The 20,978-nt window shown below is 44.6% G+C and overlaps 1 protein-coding gene across 3 annotated transcripts in view; it reads left to right on the top strand.

Moving 5' to 3' along the window:
• Positions 1-2,812: 2,812 nt before the first annotated feature.
• Positions 2,813-20,978, top strand: part of Med15 (mediator complex subunit 15) — a 74,328-nt gene continuing 56,162 nt past the window's right edge. For all 3 annotated transcript variants that reach the window (XM_032899877.1, XM_032899879.1, XM_032899878.1), the window contains exon 1: positions 2,813-3,014. In XM_032899877.1, the coding sequence (XP_032755768.1) occupies positions 2,947-3,014 (68 nt within the window). In that variant the 5' untranslated portion in view covers positions 2,813-2,946. The remainder of the gene's footprint in view (positions 3,015-20,978) is intronic.

The following is a 20,978-nucleotide window of genomic DNA, read 5'->3' as shown; positions in this document are numbered from 1 at the left end:
GGATTCATCCATCTGATAATGAAGGCAGGGCACTCCTGCTTGTTCCTGGAGCTTCTATTCAATCTGGTCCCCCTCTGTTGGTGTAGCTCCTCATGCCTCTGCCCACCTGTTTGATAGTCTAGACTGCCTCTCTCTTGCAACTCTCCATCCGATGCTGTGTTTGTAGCTGATGACGCTCCTCAACCCCGATGTGCCCGAGGCCTGGCTTCTTTGCTTCTTCGCAGAAGTTTCTCAGAGTCTGTTATCTGTTCAGTAGACTCTCACATTTCTATAGCCCACGCCTGAAACATCCTGAACTCTGTTGTAGCCAAACTCATATTCATTCTGTAACCACATACATATGTATGTATGTATGTATGTATGTATGTATGTATGTATGTATGTATATGTATGTGTATATATTTTATTGGGTGCTGTGTGAAATGAGTACATTTTGGCAGTTAAGATTGGAACGAAAGAAGCTGCATTATCTGTGACTAGATTACCAAAGTAGGCAAGCTGCTGCCATTAAAACCACTGTGCCTTGTAAAATTATTATTATTAATTATTATTGTTATTATGTTTTTTTTTTTCAGAGCTGGGGACCGAACCCAGGGCCTTGCACTTCCTAGGCAAGCACTCTACCACTGAGCTAAATCCCCAACCCCGTTATTATGTTTTTTGAAATAGGGTTTTTCTGTGTAACAGTCCTAGCTGCCCTGGAACTCACTTTGTAGACCAAGCTGGTCTCGAACTCACAGAGATCAGGTTGTCTCTGCCTCCCAAGTGCTGAGATTAAAGGTGCACACTACCCAGATTGGTTTCTTTGTTGTTTTGTTTTGTTTTATTGGCAACTTAAGGTGAGAAGTGTTTTATTTTTAACTTTCTAAAGCTTGAAAATAATATAGCCTGGTTTAGATGAGTTTTCAGGCTGAATGCATTTGCACGCAGCTCAGTTTCTGCCTGACAAGGAATTCCCGGTACCCTAGGTGGGTGCCTATGTGCATCCATGAGTGGGAGTGGCAAGCAGACTACACTCTACTGGGAATGACTCTTCTCCCACTCCCTTGGTAAGGGTCTAACAAACGTAGGCATTTTTCCAGTCTTAGACAGCTAGTGTGAATCTGAATGTCACCCAAGAGGCATTCACCATGTACAAGAAGTCGTCCTTGATCTCCTCTCTCTCATACATCTTGGAGATAGGCTCACACATGCTCACCATGTCGTGTCAGGTCACTACGAGGAAGAAGGCTTGATTATTGTGAGCTGTAACTGTTTTCCATTTATCTTCATGAGCTTACCCATGTTGACATGGTTGGGTTGATTTTGTCATGGACCAGCAGCTGCCTGTCACCTTTGTAATGTTCTATGAACCTTGAAACCTCTGTGGGTGCAAGACGCCTTCCCCTCTTTGTGTGAAGCTTCGGCGCTGTGTGAAGGTCTCTGACCACATGGCTTGGGGATCTACGATTTGGATAAAGAACCTGCATTAACTTTGTCCAGCTGTCCTGCCAAATTCTGTCTCCCAAGGGCGGGGATTAAAGTTGTGCACCACTGTGCCTACACCACCATGCTTGGCCGTTTTGAATTTTCTTTTTAAGGTTTATATCATACTCAGTTTTTTAAAAAAGGCTTATTTATTTTATTTATATGAGTACACTGTAGCTGTCTTCAGATATACCAGAAGAGGGCAACAGATCCTCAAGGCCTCTGGAAGAAGTCAATGCTGTGAATGACTGAGCCATCTCTTCAGCCCCCACCCTCAGTTTTTAATTCATATGTATTTAAGACTTTCCCAAAAGTAAAAAAAAAAAAAAAAAAAAAAAAGTGCCTTCTTCTATAAAAATGAACACATGGAGGGTTGGAGATTTAGCTCAGTGGTTAGAGCGCTTGCCTAGCAAGCGCAAGGCCCTGGGTTCGATTCCCAGCTCGAAAAAAAAAAAAAAAAAAAAAAAAAAAAAAAAAAAAATGAACACATGGGATTTTTGTTTATTTATTTACTTATTTACTTATTTTGGGATTCTTTTTTGTGTGTTTTTTTGTTTTTGTTTGTTTGAGACAATGTAAACCAGTCTGCCTTGAACTCAGCAGAAATCTGCCTGCCTCTGTCTTCCAAGTGCTGGGACAAAGAAAGTTTTTCATTGAAGCCTTACATATAATTGGAAAAAACAAAAACTTACAAAATTGGTTAGTTACCTTATAATTGCTACTCTAAACTTAAGTCATATAAACATTGAAAGGTGAACTCAAGACACACAAGCACAGTGACAATTATCCACTTAGGTCAAAATGTCTTGTATTAAGAGGCGAACCACTAAGAAGTAAGGAATATAAACCACAGAGAAAGCATTAACAGAAATTGGCTTTTGCTTTTCTTTTAAATATGGAACTTACTGATTCAATGAGCAGAGATCGTAAGCCTAATGTTGACTGTTGGTGAAATACTAGTTTTATTTTGATGACTATACATATACATATGTACATGTACACTTAACATATTAGATACTAAAATACCAATGTTTTAATACCAAATTCATTTAAAATACCAAAAGATGTGTTATACAATAATCCCAACAACAAACTATGTATAGACTGGGGAGTGAGTGAGCGAGTGAGCGAGCAAATGTGTGTGCGCGCGAGCACGCGTGTGTGTGAGTGTGTGTGTGTGTGTGTGAGCGAGTGTGTGTGTGAGCGAGTGTGTGTGAGCGAGTGTGTGTGAGCGAGTGTGTGTGTGTGTGTGTGTGTGTGTGTGTGTGTGTGTGTGTGTCGCGCATGCGTATACAGACGCGAGACTCCATTTCCCACAATCCTCTCTGTACTTCCGGTGTGGCCCAGTAGCGGGATCGCTAGGCTTCCGCGTTCCGGGCCTGTCGCTGTGGTAGAGGCGGCAGCGGCGGCGGTGGCGGCGGCGGCGGCGGCGGCGGGGTGGCCGGTAGGGACTCGGGCTACAGGAGTAGGGCTCCGGGCATGGACGTTTCGGGGCAGGAGACCGACTGGCGTAGCGCCGCCTTTCGGCAGAAGCTGGTCAGCCAAATGTGAGTGTGGTCAGGGGCAAGAACCGGGTGGTCGGACCTTCCGGGCGGGGAGGGTGAGGCCGAGTTAGACCGGCTGTTGACCCTGGCGAGAACCTGCGGCGTCCGCTAGGGGCCGGATAGGTGCAAGGGTCCTCCCGTGGTCTTCCTGGCCTTTCTTGGCAGACAGGGACTGCTGGCTAGTTTTTCTGGGGTCGAACTCTGCAAACCCAGCAACCCCGGCTAGTGAGTCATCGTCCTGAGCCGCCTCGTCATTTGTGTGCTTGAGTGCAGATTTTTCTCTGCTTCGATTCGCACCGAATATAGAAAGAGAAAGAGGCAGCCAGAGATTTTACCCAGTGTAACGCGTGTCTTCTTTAAAAAAAAAAAAATAAGTAAACAAAACGAAAACCACACCAATGAGTTGGAGGAGGGTGGATAGAAGATAAAATTGGAAGATTGGTATGTGTTTGGGTTATAGGCAATGGGAACAGAGAAGAGTGCTCCCGTTTCTTCCACAAGGTGTGTCAACTTGGCCAAAGGGTAGCAGGAAATAGCTGTGGGAACTTAGGGAGTGAAGGGCCAGGGTGCCCTCTGCCCACGGAGCATTGCTGACTGTTTGTTTCGCTTAGCCGTTTTACTGAGTTTCCTGAAGTGTTTAGAAAATTGCCTGTGGCACAGCCTTTCCCCTGAGGGTTGGTACTATCAGTCGGTAGAGAAACACTACAGTTGTGTCAATGCTCAGTCATCTTTGTGGGTGCTAAAGTGTCGATTAGTTGAGTAGACTGGAGCAGCCTTGTAGAGTAGGTGACAGATTGAGCTCTAGAGAGAAAAGTAGGATGGTGATAGGCCACCGTTCCCAGCAGATGATTGTGAAAGCATCACGAAGGACTGCTGTAGGTGGAGAGTTTTGGATCTTTGAAGCAAAGTAGTCAAGGATACGTCATGGGGATGAGCAGATGCTGGCATGGTTAGTGATGGGCGTTTTGGCCAAACAACTGGTACCTAGAGTTTACATGTGGTCTGCCTTGAGGTTGTGCAGCATTAGTGTTGGGGAGGCCCCTGAGTCCCTGGAGATGAATTAGGGACCCAAGAGAGGCCAAATAAAGGCAATTTGGGAGTTTTTTTTTTTTTTTTTCTTCGGAGGGGTTGGTGGGAGTTCTGTCTTTTTTCACTTAGATTACTGTCTAGGGGTATGGTATCATTTGGTTGTAGAAGACTTAGTTAGCAGAGATCATAAAGACCAGCATTAGATGCTGGAACTTGAAAGAGGAAGACAGATTCCAGAGAAAGGGGAATGAATATGTGGACACATTGGTGACTAACTGGATGGAGGGGGTGGGGGTGGGGTGGAGCAAAGCTGTTTGGAAGGAAGCTGGGCTAAAGCAGAGAAGCCTCAGTAGGGCGGAAGGAGTGGGTATTGTGTCAGTGGTTTGGTACCACTACAGAATAGCCCTCGGACAGTTTTGCAGGCAGTTCAGCAAGCTAGTGTTTTTGTTTCTTAATTTTTTTTTAGGTTTATTTTATTTGTATGAGTGTTTTTGCTTGCCTATATATAAGTGCACCATGTATGTCTGGTGCTCTTAGAGGTCAGAAGAGGGTATAAGATTCCCCGGAACTGTAGCTACAGGGGGCTATGAACTCCCTTGTGAGTGCTGGGAATGAAACCCGGGTCTTCTGCAAGAGCAGCCTGTGAGTGCTTTTAACATCTGAGCCAAGTCTCCAGCCCACAAGGACAGTGTTGATATACTTGAGTTATCTCTAAGTGAAGGGCAAGGATTCTTTGGGAAAGCCCAGTATAGCGGATCTAGAAGAGCAAGTTGTCATCACAGACAGACAGGGAGGGAGGGCTGTAGAAGTATCTGCGGTCTGGAGGAAGACTGAAGTGTACTGGATCCACCATAATACAGCTGCCTCGTGAATACTAAGGTGCCTTGTATCTCTGTAAGGTACTGCTGCTTGTTTTTGCTGTAGTAACAAATCCCATGCATCTAGCATCTTAAAACTACACAGATTTATATTTGATCATTTCTTTGTGTCAGAGGCGCATGTAACATTTGATGAGTGTTAGTTCCAGGGCTGAAACCAAGATGCTAGCAATACACACTTTTCGATGGAACCTTTAGGGACAGAATCTACTTTCAATTCCATTCAAGTTGCTATTCAGATTCTACTTCTCACACTTGTCAGGCTGAGGAGTCCTCTTTCCTAGCCATTTGTCAGGGGCCAGGTTTTGTTCCTGGAGATGGACTGTATCTTGTGCTTTCTTTGTGGCCTATTTTAACATTGGCTGGTTCTTCTGACACTCTCTAAATTCAGCTAGAGAACATTTTGTGCATTTCACAGATCAGTTTGGAATAATGGAACATAATCTTATTGTCTGTATCTTTAATCACATCTATAAAGTCCTTTTTTGGGATATGGTGAAAGATGGTCAGAGGTTCTAGGGACTGGGGTGTGTGTATCTTTGAGGAGGAGGCAACATTTGTCTACTACATTTGGGTGAGCTCTTCAAAGGTTGCTGTCTAAGAGTAAAAGTTATCTTAGTTTGCTTTCTGTTGCTGTGAAAAATACCATGACCAAAAAGCAACTTGGGGAGGAAAGGGTTTATTTTATGTTACACTTTATCACCACCCCAACCCCATCAAGAAAAGCCAAGTCAGGGGTTGGGGATTTAGCTCAGTGGTAGAGCGCTTGCCTAGGAAGCGCCAAGGCCCTGGGTTGGTCCCCAGCTCAAAAAAAAAGAACCAAAAAAAAAAAAAAAAAAAAAAAAAGAAAAGCCAAGTCAGAAACTCAAGTAAGGCCCAAGGGGCTGGAGAGATGATTCAGTCCCTGGATAAGACCACTTGTAGCTCTTACAGAGTCACCAGGGTTCAATTCCAGGCACTTGCAAGGTGACTCACAGCCATCCATGACTCCTTTTCCAAGGGTTCCAAAGCCCTCATCTGACATCAGTGGGTAACAGGCATAAACTGGTGCAGTAAACATACAGGCAAAACCTTTGTGCTTGTAAAAAAGTAAATAAAAATCAGACAGCTGTGATAGTGCATGCTGTTAATCCCAGTACTTGGGAGGCAGAGACAGGCAGATCTCTGAATTTGAGGCCAGCCTGAATGGTCTACAGAGAGAGTTCCTGTACAGCCAGGACCCTGTCTCAAAACAAAACAAATTTATTTTGAGCAGACCCCAGACTGAGGACCTGAAGCAGAGGCTGTGGAGTGTGCTGCACGCTGGCTTGTTCTCCACGGCTTGCTCAGGAGTGCTTTTGGTTACAATCCAGGACCACCTACCCAGTGGTGGCACTGCCTACAGTGTGCTGGGCCTTCCATGTTGATTACTAATCAACAGAATTCAACGCAGGCTTCTCCTTGAGGTTCCATTCTTCCCAGATGACTGTCACCTTTGTCAAGAAGACATTTTAAAACTAACCAAGCTTATTGGGTGTTTTCCCTGCTTTGGTTTGCTTGTTTTCTCTCTAGGGTTTACTTTGCTGGTGACTTGATTTCCTGTGTTGGTAGAGTTTAAGAAGATTTATACTGGGCTAATCCACACATCTTTAGATTTCACATTACTTCCTCCAGTGATGATGCTGTTGTTTAAATTTGGCCATTTTAGGAGGCACTTTAGACCATAGTGACTTGTATTAGATGAGGAATAATGAAAGTCTAGGGCTGAGGAAGTAGCTCCCATGAAAGTCCTATGTAGTCCTCATGAAACCCTGTGTTCAGTTATTGAGGAGTGGGGAGCAGACCAAAACCCTGGGAAGGTTCTGGAACATTTCAGTGGAGAGGAAGCATCTTTCATTGAGGAAAAAGCAAGTTTGGCAATTCTGACTGGAGTTTAGCCTTCTTAGCCTTTCCTAGACTGCACAGATAGAGCAGTGTGCAGCCTGGTACCTCCATCAGGCAGTCCACTGCCCTGTGGTCCAGCTTCTTGGTCTTTCCACTTTAACTTTCATCAAAGCTCTTCCTTTGTTTCTTTGGTCTTACTTGCTGGAGGTTGAGGCCTTGCCTTGCCTGTGCTCAGCATGTGCTCTGCTACTGACCTGTACCTTTAGTCCCTGTTGTCTCTTTAAAACAACTGTCAGTGAGTATTTGGGGTATTGAGAAGACTGTGACCAAAGAATCTCTCCACCGTTGTCATGGGCAGATTTCTTTGTTTAGGTGTCTGCTTTGTTACCACTTGCTTTAGACCCTTCCCTGTCCTTCATCTACAGTGGGTCACCCCACTGTAATTCAGCCCTTTTTAGTTTCTCAGGGAATTCTAGTCCTCTGTAGTAGGAAGAGTATAGGAGGCAGTACTTTCCTGGGGTCACCTGATCAACCTCTCCTATTACAGTGACCATTATGTTGTGAAACTCCGGAATCTACCCCTTCTCATTGACTTTGTGACCTTGGGCTCTGCTTGACCTTTCTAATCTGGTACTGCATCTGTGAAATGGTACTTGTCTAGTTTGTCTCACAAGGATACTGGGAGGGACACTGAAGAGACTTGTGTGCGAGTTTCGTAGGGTCTGGGAACTGGGCAGAAAACTCTTTCCATGGTTGGTGAAGGTGGAATTCCTAAACCCAGGTAGTGGAATGCAGTGGCGTTTAAAGGAACCCAGAGGAGGAGAGTAGGTAGAAAAAGATTGATTGGTTTATACTGACTTTTAATGAAGCACCTGTACTTCTAGAGAACCACAGGAGAAACCATTCTTAGATCCTGCTGAGCAGGGTTTTGTGGAGGCTTCGGTTTTCCTTGAAGGATTTTTGGATTAATATTTGCATGTCTCTGGTTTTCAGGCTCTTGGAAAACAAGTATGCGTCTGTTCTGACTTGTCCAGGCCGAACATGGAGTGGGGTCACACCAAATACATAAGCAGGAAGCAAATGCAAGAGCACAATCAGTCACTTCTCAGCTTTTCTGGGTGTATGTGTAAGCCAGAAATTGATATTGTTCTCAATTTCTCTCTATCATTTTTTGAGACAAGAGTTCCACTAAATTGGTGCTCACTGATTCAGCTGGGTAGGTTGGCAGCAAGCCCCAGGGACCCTGTGTCCACCTTCCCAAGTCTGGAATTGCACACATGTGCACACAGCTTTGTGCCTCTCAGCACTGGATATCAAACTCAGGTCCTCATGCTTTGCAGCAAGGCCTTTACCAACTGAACCATCTCTCTAGCCCCTCCCCTTTCTTTCTTTTTTTTTTTTTCCGGAGCTGGGGACCGAACCCAGGGCCTTGCGCTTACTAGGGCAAGCGCTCTACCACTGAGCTAAATCCCAACCCTCCACTCCCCGTTTTTTTTTTTTTTTTTTCTTTTTTTTTTTCCGGAGCTGGGGACCGAACCCAGGGCCTTGCGCTTCCTAGGCAAGCGCTCTAACCACTGAGCTAAATCCCCAACCCCCCACTCCCCGTTCTTAATTCTCCTGTTATGCTGTTCTTTCTCCTCCCTCTAGCAAGGACTTTAATAAACTGAATATTGTTATTGAGAACATAAAAACAGATAGAATATATGCGAAATAATCATAAACTTTATGTCAAGGGGAAATGTCCCCTTCTGATGAATTCTAGGTCATCTTACTCTTGGGGCTTTTTATCTCTGGTGCTCTTTAATGCAGTGTGTTTCTAAACAGATACAGAAAGGAGTAGCTGCAGCTGGGGAAAGGCAGTCTGTATTTGTGTCCTGGTAAAGTGTCAGAGGGCCAAGCACAGCATGCTATGGGGCCAGGGCAGACAGGCACTTGTGGTAAATTTTGTCTGTCTGTCTGTCTCTCCCCCCAACATAAAAGTCTCACTATTCATGGTAGCTCATGTCTTTAATTCTAGCACTAGGGAGGCAGACCCAGGTGGATCTCTGTGAGTCTGAGGCCTGCCAGGTCTACCCAGTGAGCTTCAGGACAGCCAGAGATACATGGTACTAGAGGTTGGCCATGAACTCATGATCCTCCTGTCTTATCTCCCAAGTACATGCACCTCTTTTTTCCTTTATTTTATTTATTTATTTGTTTGTTTATTTATTTGGTCTTGAGACAGGATAGCACTGAGTAGAAAGGGTTATTTGAACTGGTCTTGTGATGCTAACTAAGGCTGTAGGCATGGGCAGCTAGCATGCTCAGGTGGGTGCACGTATTCCAGTTGTTAGATGAGGGGCAGGCCTAGAAGGAGGTCATAGCTGTTTGTAGTTAGTTCTCTCTATGGTACAAATGGATGCTTATTGGACCATACTATACTGAGGCAAATTACCTTTTAATATTTGGGAGAGCAAGCATGTGTTTGTTTTCATAGAACTGGGTAAAGGGAAGCTCAAAATTAATCCCAGCCAAGTGTAGAAGTTAGAGCTGGTCCTACTTCCCAGCCCCATACTCCCCAAAGTAAGACTCAGACTCAAATTATATTTACAGATAACCTTGGCCATAGAGCTAGGCTCTTCTCTGACTAGAGCATAACTTGAGATAACCCATTTTAATCTACATTCTGCCAGGTGGCTGGTTACCTGTACTGAGGTACTATGAGTCTGTCTTGTCATATCTTCCTGGCAAACCTCCTGTGCCTGCCACTGTCTCAGAATCTTTTCTGCTTGGCATTTGTTCCATCTCCTATTTCCAGCCTAAGCTATAGGCCAGATTTATTGTTGACAGGTGCCACATCCATACAGACAGAAGATATTCTCTCCACAGCCAAGCAAAGTGGAAGCCTTAGAAAAGAGCCTGCTGTTACTAAGCTTCCAATTTATAACTTTAGAAAGTCTCCATAGGCCTTAGAGACTGGAGAGTGGACCTTTTATGGATTGTGGGTAGGGAAGAGGGGAGTAGGGGGAGGTTGAGAGTCTCATGCAGCCCAGGCTGGTCTTGAATTCCAGATCCTGCCTTCTTTGCCTTGCAAATATTGGTATTACAGCCACCACACCTTCTTTCCTGATGATCTTTGACCTCTTATCATAGGCTGAGCCCTACATGACCTTTTTGCAAGTGACCCACCCACCTAGTAGAGCTGACATTCTTTATTAAGTATTGCTACTTGAGGGGAATGAAGGCCGCACATGCTCCACAGTCTGGTAGATGATAGAAAACTTGCTCAGGTCATCTCTCTCTGGTTTGATTTTCTCCTGGTTGAAGGTCTTGCCATTGTACATGTCCACCAGGCTGCTGACCATCTTGGGCAGGATGAGCATGTCCCTCAGAAGGGCCTTCACCACCTCTGGCTTCCCCATGGGTAGTGCCTCCTTTTTGGCCTTTTTCAAGTGCTTAAGTAGTGAGTGCTGATTCTGCTGAAGCCACAGGTGTTGCTTATGTTGTACAGTTGGTCCGGGTCCAGTCGATGGTAGGTGGACTTGAGGAAGGTCCACTTTTTCTGTTCCATTTTAGCCATCTTGGCAACTGCTGGGGAGTGGGGGTCAGGGGAAGGAAAGCTGAGAATCTTATATTCATTTTCTGACCAGATATCTTTCTGCTGTTGCCTGATGGTGACAGAGGCTGTGGCTAGATGAAGATGGGTGTTAGCCATTCTGAGGTTGGGGACTGTGGGTACATTATCTACCTGCTACAATCACTGGCTGGGAAGATACACAAGGGGACATTTTTAAGGAATTCTAGTGAACTTTCCAAACTTCAAGAGGGCAATTAAAAATCACTGAGCCACGCAGTACAGTTCAAAGGCCCCCATGTCCTATTTTTTTTGTATTCTACCTTTTCCCCTCAGCTGTTTTGATGTCCAGGATGTGTTTAGTGGCTGTCCATTGCCTGTAGACTCAACTCTTAAGGGTTCATCCTGCTTCCAGTGCCTGCACTTGCCTGCCCTACTTTTTCCTTGACTGCTATGCACCTAGTTTGTAAAAGACCCATCCTTCCTGTGGCTGAGCTGGGCAGCTCTTCTTCCAGGAGAGCTTTGCTGTTCCTGAAAGTTAGTGAAGAGAAGGCATTTCATACGAGATTGCTTGAAGGCTTGTTTCCCTAGTCTCAACTTTGTAGGGTAGAAACATCATGACTGCTTATGGGATAAGCATCCATTCTCATCTAGCGTGAGTGTTAAGGGTGCACAGGATTCTTGAGCACTGCTTCGGGCCTGTTGAGGTGTTGTGGTTCTGGGGCTTACTGTTGGGTAGTTAGCTTGGGTAAAGATAGAAGTAACACATGAAAATATTGGCCAACCAACTAAATCAGCTTGGGCCACATAAAATGAAAACAGACCATGTTTCTAGAAGACCCTCTGGCAACACTCTATTCTACTAATCTTAAATTGTTCATTCCTCATTCATTTCTTCCAAAGAAATAATCCAAGAGTGTTCATACCCTGGTGAAATGAGGATGCTCACTACTACATCATGGGATGGAGCTCTTTAATTTTTTTATGATTTTTATTTTTAATTTTGTGTGTGTGTGTGTGTGTGTGTGTGTGTGTGTGTGTGTGTGTATGTGTGTGTGTGTAGGAATGCACATAAGTACAGGTGCCCTTGGTGGCCAGAATCTCCTGGAGCTGGAGTTCCAGGTGGTTGTGAGCTGCCTGACGTAGGCTCTGGGAATCAAATTTAAATCCTTTATAAGAGCAATGTTCTCTCTCTTTTTTTTTTTTTTTTCTTTTTTTTTTCGGAGCTGGGGACCGAACCCGGGGCCTTGCACTTACTAGGCAAGCTCTACCACTGAGCTAAATCCCCAACCCCAAAGCAATGTTCTCTTAACCTGTGAGCTGTCTCCAACTTCTAGAGTGAAACCCCCACAGCCCCTGCCCCCACAGGGTTCTTTGTGTAGATCTGTGAATCAGGCTGCCAGTTTATCAGGATGTAGTTTAAAATTAAAAAGAAAGCTCAGTGGTGGTGGCCCACACCTTTAATCCCAGCACTAGGGAGGCAGAGGCAGGCAGATCTCTTGAGTTCAAAGCCAGCCTGGTCTACAGAGTGAGTTCCAGGACAGCAAAACCTACCTGGAAAAATCTTGTCTTAAAAAAAAAAAAATCCTTCCATTGTTGAGTGTGTTCCGTTATTCGTATCGAGAATGTGTGTCAATAATTCCAGTACTTGCTGCAATTACAGGACTTCAAGGTAGCTTGGGCTACACAGCTACTAGGTCCTGTCTTTAATAATCTAGGAGAGTATAAACTCTTATAATGCATTTCATAGATAAGCAAAGAGACTCCTAATCCTAGAGAGCCAAAGGGATTTAAAGGGCTTGCCTCAACTATCAATTAGTTTCTCTTTTTTTCTTTACATTATTTTACTTTTAAAGATACCTCCTATGATGAATATCTCTCTTCTTTAAAACTTATTTATTTATTTACAAAATACCCACCTTAGTAGAATGACCAAGAACCTCTGTACCTCTGGACTCCACCACCTGAGTTTAAGAGTGTCGTGGTAGAAATGGCTCCCAGACTAGGCAAGTGCTACCAACAAAGCTGCACCCCCAATCCCCAGTCTTTTTGTTTCTTTTCCTGAGACCGGGTCTTGCTATGTAGCCCAGGCTACACTTGAACTTAAATACTCCAGTCTGTTGAGTACTGGGATTAAAGGAGTGCACTACCACTGCTCAGCTTTATTTTTATGTTCTGTGTATGATTGTTTTGTCTGTGTGTATGTATGTGCACCATGTGCATGCAATGCCCAGAGAAGCCCAGAGAGGGTACCAAGTTCCCCAGGACTGGAGTACTGTGGTTGTAAGCTGCTGTGTGGGTACTGGGAGCCTATTCCAAGGTGGATGTAGTCACTACTTTCTGGGCTTCTCATGTAGAAAGAGTCAGGGTTGGATTAGGATGTGGTCTGTAGCACATTCTCTTGAGCAGTTTCTTGAGTGGTAGCAGTTTACATCCTCACAGCAGTGTCAGGAAATTGTACTTGTTTGACATTTGCACCTGGCATTTTCAAAGCCTCTACCTTTATAGCAAGCGGTCTTTTTAAATCTGAGATCCTCTCTGGGACAGTGACAGTAGGACTATTCACGGTGGTTTCAGGAGAAATCTATGAAGAACAGAGGGGTTGGATTTGGTGGCCATGTAGACGTGTACATGTGTGAGTGTGGTTGCATACATGAGCATGCAGAGGGAAGAAGGGAGGCACAGTGTTATGGTAAATATTATTTGGGGGTTTCTATCCCACCTTTGATTATTTAGTTCCTAAATAAAAGACACTAAACGTTTATATTTATAATAAGTCTTTAAGCACTGGAGTTGGGCCGATATCACCCCTCTGTGCTGTTCTGTCTCCCTCCCTGTCAATGGCCCTGAGACATCACTTGCCATGTTCCACCTGGGCTGCTCCTACTCCAATAGGCTGGCCCTCGTGACCACGTGCTCACAATCCACCTCCTGAATGGTGGCTTCTTCCTTCTCCCCGTGTCCTCTCTCTTTCTTCTTGTTCCTGCCTGAGACCTCAAGCCTGGGAACTTTGCTCTGCCCCCTCTCTTCTGCCCAGCCCAGGCTGTAAGCATCTTTATTAAGCAATCAGAGATAACTTGGGGGACAAACTGTACATAACTAAAACTGACCTCCTTGTCTTGGAGCACCAGATCTTGGGGTACAGATTTTGAACACATAGCCACACCAAACCAACCCCTACAGCAGAAGTCAGATATCCACCCCTGTAGAGAAAATTTATGCTGTACTGATTCTGAGAGATGGATCCAAGATGATCTGGGTTGTGAGTGTCCGTCAGTTCCAGTACTTTCGAGGAGAAATGTCCCAACAGAAGCCTGGAAAAGCACTCTTCTGAAAGGGGCATAGGATGGGCCTGCTGAAAAAGTAGACCTTGTGGTTTTTAAAAAGCAGGGTGAAAGGTTCAGGTGCTGACATGAGTTGATCCTTGGAACACAAATAAAGGAGAAAGGAAGAATCATATCTATAAAGTTACCTGCTAACCTCCATACTTTCCACATTTTTCTTTGTCTGTCTATCTGTCTCTGTCAGTATCTGTCTCTCTCTCCCTATCTCCCCTCCTCCTCTCCCCACATCTACACATACACAGTAAGATTTTGTTTTTCATTAAAAAAAAAAACAAAAACAACAGACTATTATAACCAAAGAGGGATCACTTAAGATGGTTCTGTTTGGTAAGCAAAACAAATACCTAATTTAGAGACCAGAATGTAAGGAGGGGCCAAGGCTTATTTACCTCTCAGGTACCTACTACATATAGTACCTCAGAGGCTCATCTCTGTCCTTAATGAACTTCCTCTGTTCATTTTCCCAGAAAAGGACTGTGGGACGGGGGTTACAGACATTTGAGTCTTTGGCCTCAAAGAAGGAACTCTGTGGCAGCAACCTCAGCCCTGCCTTTCTCTTGTTTTGGTCACTATAGCCAGAACTCAGGGTGTAGCACTTCATTCCCTACCAGATAACATTATAGGGGATTGAAAACAGGAAAGTGTTTCTGTAATCTCTTTGCCCAGTCGTGTCATTATTGACATAAGAGAACATTTCCCCTAGACCCGTATGCTTGTAATATGACCGAATGTCTGTTTTGTTGGGAGATATGTGCACACATACTTTTTGGAGTCTAGTTCTGAGCTGTAATTTTTTTCTTCCTGCCCGAAGCTGTTTCCTCTGCCTCAGTTGGTTCTGGCTGGACCCTGTGTACCCACAGCTTCCATTCACCAGGGGCACAAACCATGCACAGTCATCCCTTCTGCTTGAGGAAAACATCACTTACTGCTCATTTGGGGAAGAGCTCTTCCATGGATTGTTGAACATTTCTAGAAGTAGAGATAATAGGAAAAAATTTCCTATTTCCTTTGAGAGGTAACAATGTACGGCCAGTGTTCTTTCATATGCATTTTCTATTCTCTTTTGGACTATTGTAACTTACACCTAGGATGCCATGTGTTTTAGCTGTGACTGCTGATCTCTAAAGATAGGCTCCCTGCCCCAGTACCACAAAACCATGTAGGCAGAGTGTTGTGTGATTTTGCTTGGTGACAGTTGAGATGTGCAGGAGCCCCAGGCTGACATCAGATCAGGGATTAAAAGGTCTTTCCAGCTCTTGGTTCTTGTTGTTTGAGGCTGTGTCTGACTACATTTTCTCTGGCTGTCCTGGAATTCACTGTGTAGACCATGAACTTGCAGAGGTATGACTGCCTTTGAGTGTTGAGACTGAAGGCCTAGACCACCACTCCTGTTTTCTTAGGGTTTTTTTAATATATATATATATTTTAAAGATTTATTTATTTTATGAGTTTGAGTACACTGTTGCTGTCTTCAGACACACCAGAAGAGGGCATTGGATCCCATTACAGATGGTTGTGAGCCACCATGTGGTTGCTGGGATTTGAACGCAGGACCTCTGGAAGAACAGTCAGTGCTCTTAACCACTTAGCCATCTCACAGCCCAGTTCTCTTGAGGTTAAATCAACAGGTTGAAAATAGCAGAGGCTCCTGTAATTTGAGGCAGCTCAGAGTTTGAAGACAGACAGACAGATAAACAGACAGGCTCTTCTTCAGATTAACCCTCATTGATTTCAGTCACTGGTATTCCTGGGAGCAGAAGGAGAGTTCAGTTGAGCAGCTGAGAGAAGTGTGAAGAGAAAATGTGCAAGTCTCTGCTCTCTTCAAGTCCAAAATGTCCATTCCTGTGTGTAGACAAATAGTTAAATTCTGAAATACATTATTTTTGTAAGCCTGGGGTTGGAGAGACACCTCAGTTGTTGGGCGTGCTTACTGAAGTTTCAATCCCAGCATCCATACAGCAAGCTGGTATCTTTCAGACACACGTGTAACTCCAACTCTGAAGAGTTGAGTGCTCTTTCTGACCTCCGTGTGTGTACAGATTTACATTTACACACAATGTGCTCATACACACATGGGTGAATGACTCTAAAGTCAGGGAACCCGCTAATGTCTGAAAACTGCATGTTTGCTGATAAAAAGAAGAAACTGTAGTATAGTTTGGTTGATGTGTCTTGGCTACCTGTAAGGTCCAGAGCCCAGGTATTTGCTTTGGTGGCCAAATAATTGATGTCTCACCATTCCCTCCTTCTAAGGTGAAACCACCTAGATACTGAGACAGAGAACTGGCTGCTGTGCCATCAGAAGGTGGACAGGGATGTGGGATGCTGCTGCTCAGAAGACTACATGCGAGCCAGGCCTGTGAGAAGGACAGACAAACCTTTGAATGTGGGGTGAGGTGACACGTTGGAGCTGCAGCTAGAAGGAACCTTTCAGCTCTATTGGCTTTGCCTACCTTCAAGTCCCTACCAACTTCAGCTTTGTGACCGGAAGAATGCTTGGTGTGTTGATAGAAGAGAAGCTTCGTGTCTTTTAGCTGACATAGGAAGGGTTAGAAATGTGACTTAGCAGGGAACAGAGTCCAGAGATAGAACACTTGCCTAGCATGCACAACCCTGGATTCCATCTTGAGTACCACAAAGAAAAATGAATCAGGTTTTCCTCACCATGGCTGATGTTCATTGAGTGACTCATATCATCTTAGAACAGAAAGACATTTTAGCTCATACTCACAATGGGCAAGCAAATTTCCAAGTTTTTGAACTAGCTTTAAACTTTAAGAAGTTTTTTATTTTAAGACTTATTTTAAATTGTGTTTCAGGGTGTTGTATGTGCAGGTGCATGAGGAAGCCAGAAGAGGGAGTCAGATCTGGAGCTGTAGTTGCAGGTGGTGGTGAGCCACCAGACAAAGGTGCTGGGAACTGAACTCTTCTGGAAGAGCAGTACAAAGTCTTAACCTCTGTGCCACCTCTCCATCCCCAGAGGTTTTCTGTTTCTGTGCTACATTATGTGCATTTTCTCTCTTTAAAAATAATTATGTATGTGAGTGCTTTGTCTAAGTCTGTGTACATATACTACATGGCATGTACATATACTACATGGCACTTCTGGCACTTACGGTAGTCAGAAGAGGGCATTAGATCCCTGGAACTGGAGTGACTTGGAGTAACTCGTCTTAGTTAGTCCTTCCATTGCTGTGAAGAGACGCCATGACCAAGACAACTCTTATTAGGACATTTCATTGGGGCTGTCTTACAGGTTCAGAGGTTTAGTTCATTATCATCATGGAGGGAAGCATGGCAGTGTGCAGGCAGGCATGGTGCAGGAGGAGCTGAGGGTTCTACATCTTCATCTGAAGGCTGCTAGCAGAAGACTGTCTTCCAGGCAGCTAGGATGAGAGTTAAAGCCCACACCCACAGTGACACACCTATTCCAACAAGGCCACACCTAATAGTGCCACTCCCTGGACTGAGCACATACAAACCATAGTATTCCACCCTCTGGCCCATAGGCTTGTTCAAACATGAGTCTGTGGGAGCCATACACAAACATAGCATAATGCAAAATACATTTAGTCCAGCTTCAAAAGTCTCCATAGTCTATGGTACTCTCAACAATGTTAAAAGTTCAAAGGCTTTTCTGAGATCCCCAATTCAAGACAGGAAACCAGCTGGACAAATTCCAATTTCTGCATCTTCATGTCTGATGTCAAAGCAGTTTTCAGATCTCCAACTCCCTTTTCATTTTTGTTGATGACTACAACAAACTTCCTCCTAGGATGGCTCCACCTCCTGTTAGCAGCTTTCCTCAGCAGATAGCCCACAGTTCTGGTGTCTCTGAGACAGCTTCAATGTTACAATGTTCCAGTGTCTGGGATCCACCCATGATCTTCTGGGCTCCTCCAAAGGGCTAGTGTCACTTCTCCAGCTCTGCCTTCTGTAGCACTCTAAACTGATCCACTCCACTGCCACTCTGTTCTTGGTCATCATCCCATGGTACTGGCGTCCCTACAATACGCTGGGGTCTTCCATTGCAACTAGGCTTCATCAATAGTCTCTCACAGGCCCTCTTCGTGGAACCAAGCCTCAACTCCTTTGCATGACCCCTTCAGTCCTGGGCCATCAACTGCACCTGAGGCTGCACTTTTACCAGTGGCCTTCCATGACCTCTCATAGTGCCAAATCTCAGCTGTTCTTCATGACCCCTTCATGTCTTCAAAATCAGGACCACCTGGGTAATTCTTACACATTACTAAGTCCAGCTGCAGCATGAGGTACAACTTTGGCTATCTCTGGAATTAAGCTTCTTTGTGCTCTCAGAAAACACTTCCCAGAAGATTTTACCTCAGTGATGCTGGTCTCTTTCTAATCCAGCTAATTTCTTAGCTCTAGCTAACCAGCATCAATTGTTCCGTAATCCCTTCTATTCTGGACTCTAAAGCTAGAGCCACATGGCCGAAGTTGTCAAGTTCTGCTGCTTGCTAGGGCTGGACCATGGCCCCCCTGTTCTATTACATTATCACCATCTCCTTCACTGGAACTTGCTCCTTATGCTGACTTTGAACTCAGAGCTACATATCTGTTTCCTAAACACTGGGATTAAAGGTATGGTCCACCAAGTCTGGATTTAAGTTTTTCTTCACCTAGAACTTGGCTCTGTTCTAGGCTGGCCTTGAACTCAGAGATCTGCTTATCTTTGCCTCCTGGGATTAAAGGTCTGTACTACTGTGCCCGTACTACTTAGCTGGGTGGGATATTGCCCCAAGGTCACTACTCCCTTAATTCAATTTAATATCCTTGAATACAGGATTCAGCTACATTTCACTTCCTGGTGCCCCTTTAATATTCAAACCATATATTTTCTAATTTTCCTTTCTCAACTTGCTATGCTTGTTTAAAATGCTCTTCATTCTATTTAACCAGAGAACAAAGTCTATGATGGGCATTTCTGAGAATTCCTTTTTCAATGCAGTTAACCTTAGCCTTAGGCAGACTCTTCAGACAAGGGCAAAAAGTATTCACGTTCTTCACCAAAGTATCACAAATACAGTCTCTAGGTCACATATTGAAATTCTTCACTGAAACCTCTTGGGCCATATTTGCACAATTGAAATCACTCTCAGCAGCAAAGTCTTTCATATTTCTACTAGGATAGCCCATTAAGCCCCATTTAAAGCATTCCATTGCTTTACAAATCTACATTTTTCCAAACAAAGGCATGGTCAGGTCTGTCACAGCAATATCCCCCTCCTGGCACCAAATTCTGTCTTAGGTTTTACTGCTGTGAACAGACACTATGACCAAGGCAAGTCTTATAAAGGACAACATTTAACTGGGGCTGGCTTACAGATTCAGAGGTTCGGTCCATTATTGAGGCAGGAACATGGCAGCATCCAGGCAGGCATGGTGCAGGCAGAGCTGAGAGTTCTACACCTTCATCAGAAGACTGCTAGCAAAATACTGACTTCCAGGCAGCTAGGATGAAAGTCTTTTTTTTTTTTTTTTTTTTTTAAAGATTTATTCATTTATTATATATAAATACACAGTAGCTGTCTTCAGATACACCAGAAGAGGGCATCGGATCTCTTTACAGATGGTTGTGAGCCACCATGTGGTTGCTGGGAATTGAACTCAGTACCTCTGGAAGAGTAGTCCGGTGCTCTTAACCGCTGAGCCATCTCTCCAGCCCAGGATGAAAGTCTTAAAACCCATGCCCGCAGTGACACACCTACTCCAACAGGGCCACAAGTTTTAATAGTGTCACTCTCTGGGCTGAGCATATACAAACCATAACACTAGGCAAGTCACTTTCAGGTGTCTCCTCTGCCATAGCTCTCTGCTTTATTTCTTGCTTTATTGCAGGGTCTCTCACTGCCTGGAGTTGGGTTACAGATGAGTGCTGTTGCAGCTGTCTGCCTACATGGCACTGGTGTCCAGACTCGGGGTCTTATGCTTGTGCACCCAGCACTTTACCATTGAACCTTCTCCCCAGCCCCTTGAAATTTAAAATGCATATGAATTGCAAAAGTCATTGACCCTTTACTTCTCAAAGGTAGCAATCACCTCTGACTCTTGCTGTGTCTTCTGGCATGCACCTGTGGGGTTTTGTTTTTTTTTAAAACAGGCTTCAGCTTTACTCCTCCCCCTGCCCCCCCCTGCTCCCCCGCTCCCCCCCCTGGCCCCCTCCCCCCTTCCCTGCCTCCTTGCCTTTCGCCTTTCTCCTTTCTCCTCCTTTGCTGTTGGGATAATGTTTATATGCACTGTGTGAAGACTTGTCTCTGTCCTTCCTTGCCTGCCTAAGGCACCTTCCACACCTGTGTTCTTAGCAGCTTGCACGTGCTGCTTCCTTATAAGCTGTGTGAATGATATGCAGACTTTGCTATGCAGCTATACATTCTATTATCTGCTGCTGCTCCCAGTGTGTGGCTGGGTAAATCAGTAACAAATGTTCGTGTTTTATGCCTATACACACAGGACACCGAGCACAGCAGCACACTGCACTTGACAATTGTTTTTGCCTTTGGGCAGTAGGGGGCTGGTTTTCTGGGTACTTGTTGTTAATTTTTCCCGTGCCATTTTCTTTGTATCTCAGCACAGTTAACCTTGGGCTTCATGTTCTCTGTCAGTTTTTTCCTGGGACCTACCTCCTAGAGCCTGTAGGTGTGGTAAGGATAGACATTAGGCTTTTCCAGAGAATACGTGCATGTGGTCTCTGAGATTGTTACACACTGTAAAGAAGGAGGTAGGGGCCATGGACAGATGCTCTGAATGCATGAAGCATCAGAGGTGCCTTTCCTTGTCTCTTCTAGAGATGCTGGTAAAAAAGATGACAAACATGCTGAGTACTTCTCTCTGTTAGCAAGCTGAGTACTTCTCTCTGTTAGCATGCTGAGTACTTCTCTCTGTTAGCATGCTGAGTACTTCTCTCTGTTAGCAAGCTGAGTACTTCTCTCTGTTAGCATGCTGAGTACTTCTCTCTGTTAGCATGCTGAGTATTTAGCAAGCCGACATAATAGCTGCCATCCTAGTACTGCACACCCTTTCTCACTTGTGTTCAAGGACTTTATTACTAGTGGTGTAGGTTTTAAACATTCAGGGTGAGGAGTCTCACATGCAAGCTGTGGGCTTCTATTCTAGGTGGGTGTACATAGGTAGTGATTTGCCAGCAGGCCGCTTACATAATAACTGTGGGCAGAAATTCCTACCACTTGGCAAGTGGAGGCAGGAGGATCAGAAATTCAAGGTCATTCTTAGCTACATAGTTGAAAGCCAGCGTGGGCCTTATGAAACCTGTCTTGAAATA

Source organism: Rattus rattus, chromosome 4 (assembly GCF_011064425.1).
Source record: "Rattus rattus isolate New Zealand chromosome 4, Rrattus_CSIRO_v1, whole genome shotgun sequence".
NCBI classification, from domain to species: domain Eukaryota; kingdom Metazoa; phylum Chordata; class Mammalia; order Rodentia; family Muridae; genus Rattus; species Rattus rattus.
Note: the sequence above shows the minus strand (reverse complement) of the source record. Positions and strands in the feature narration are given on the sequence as shown.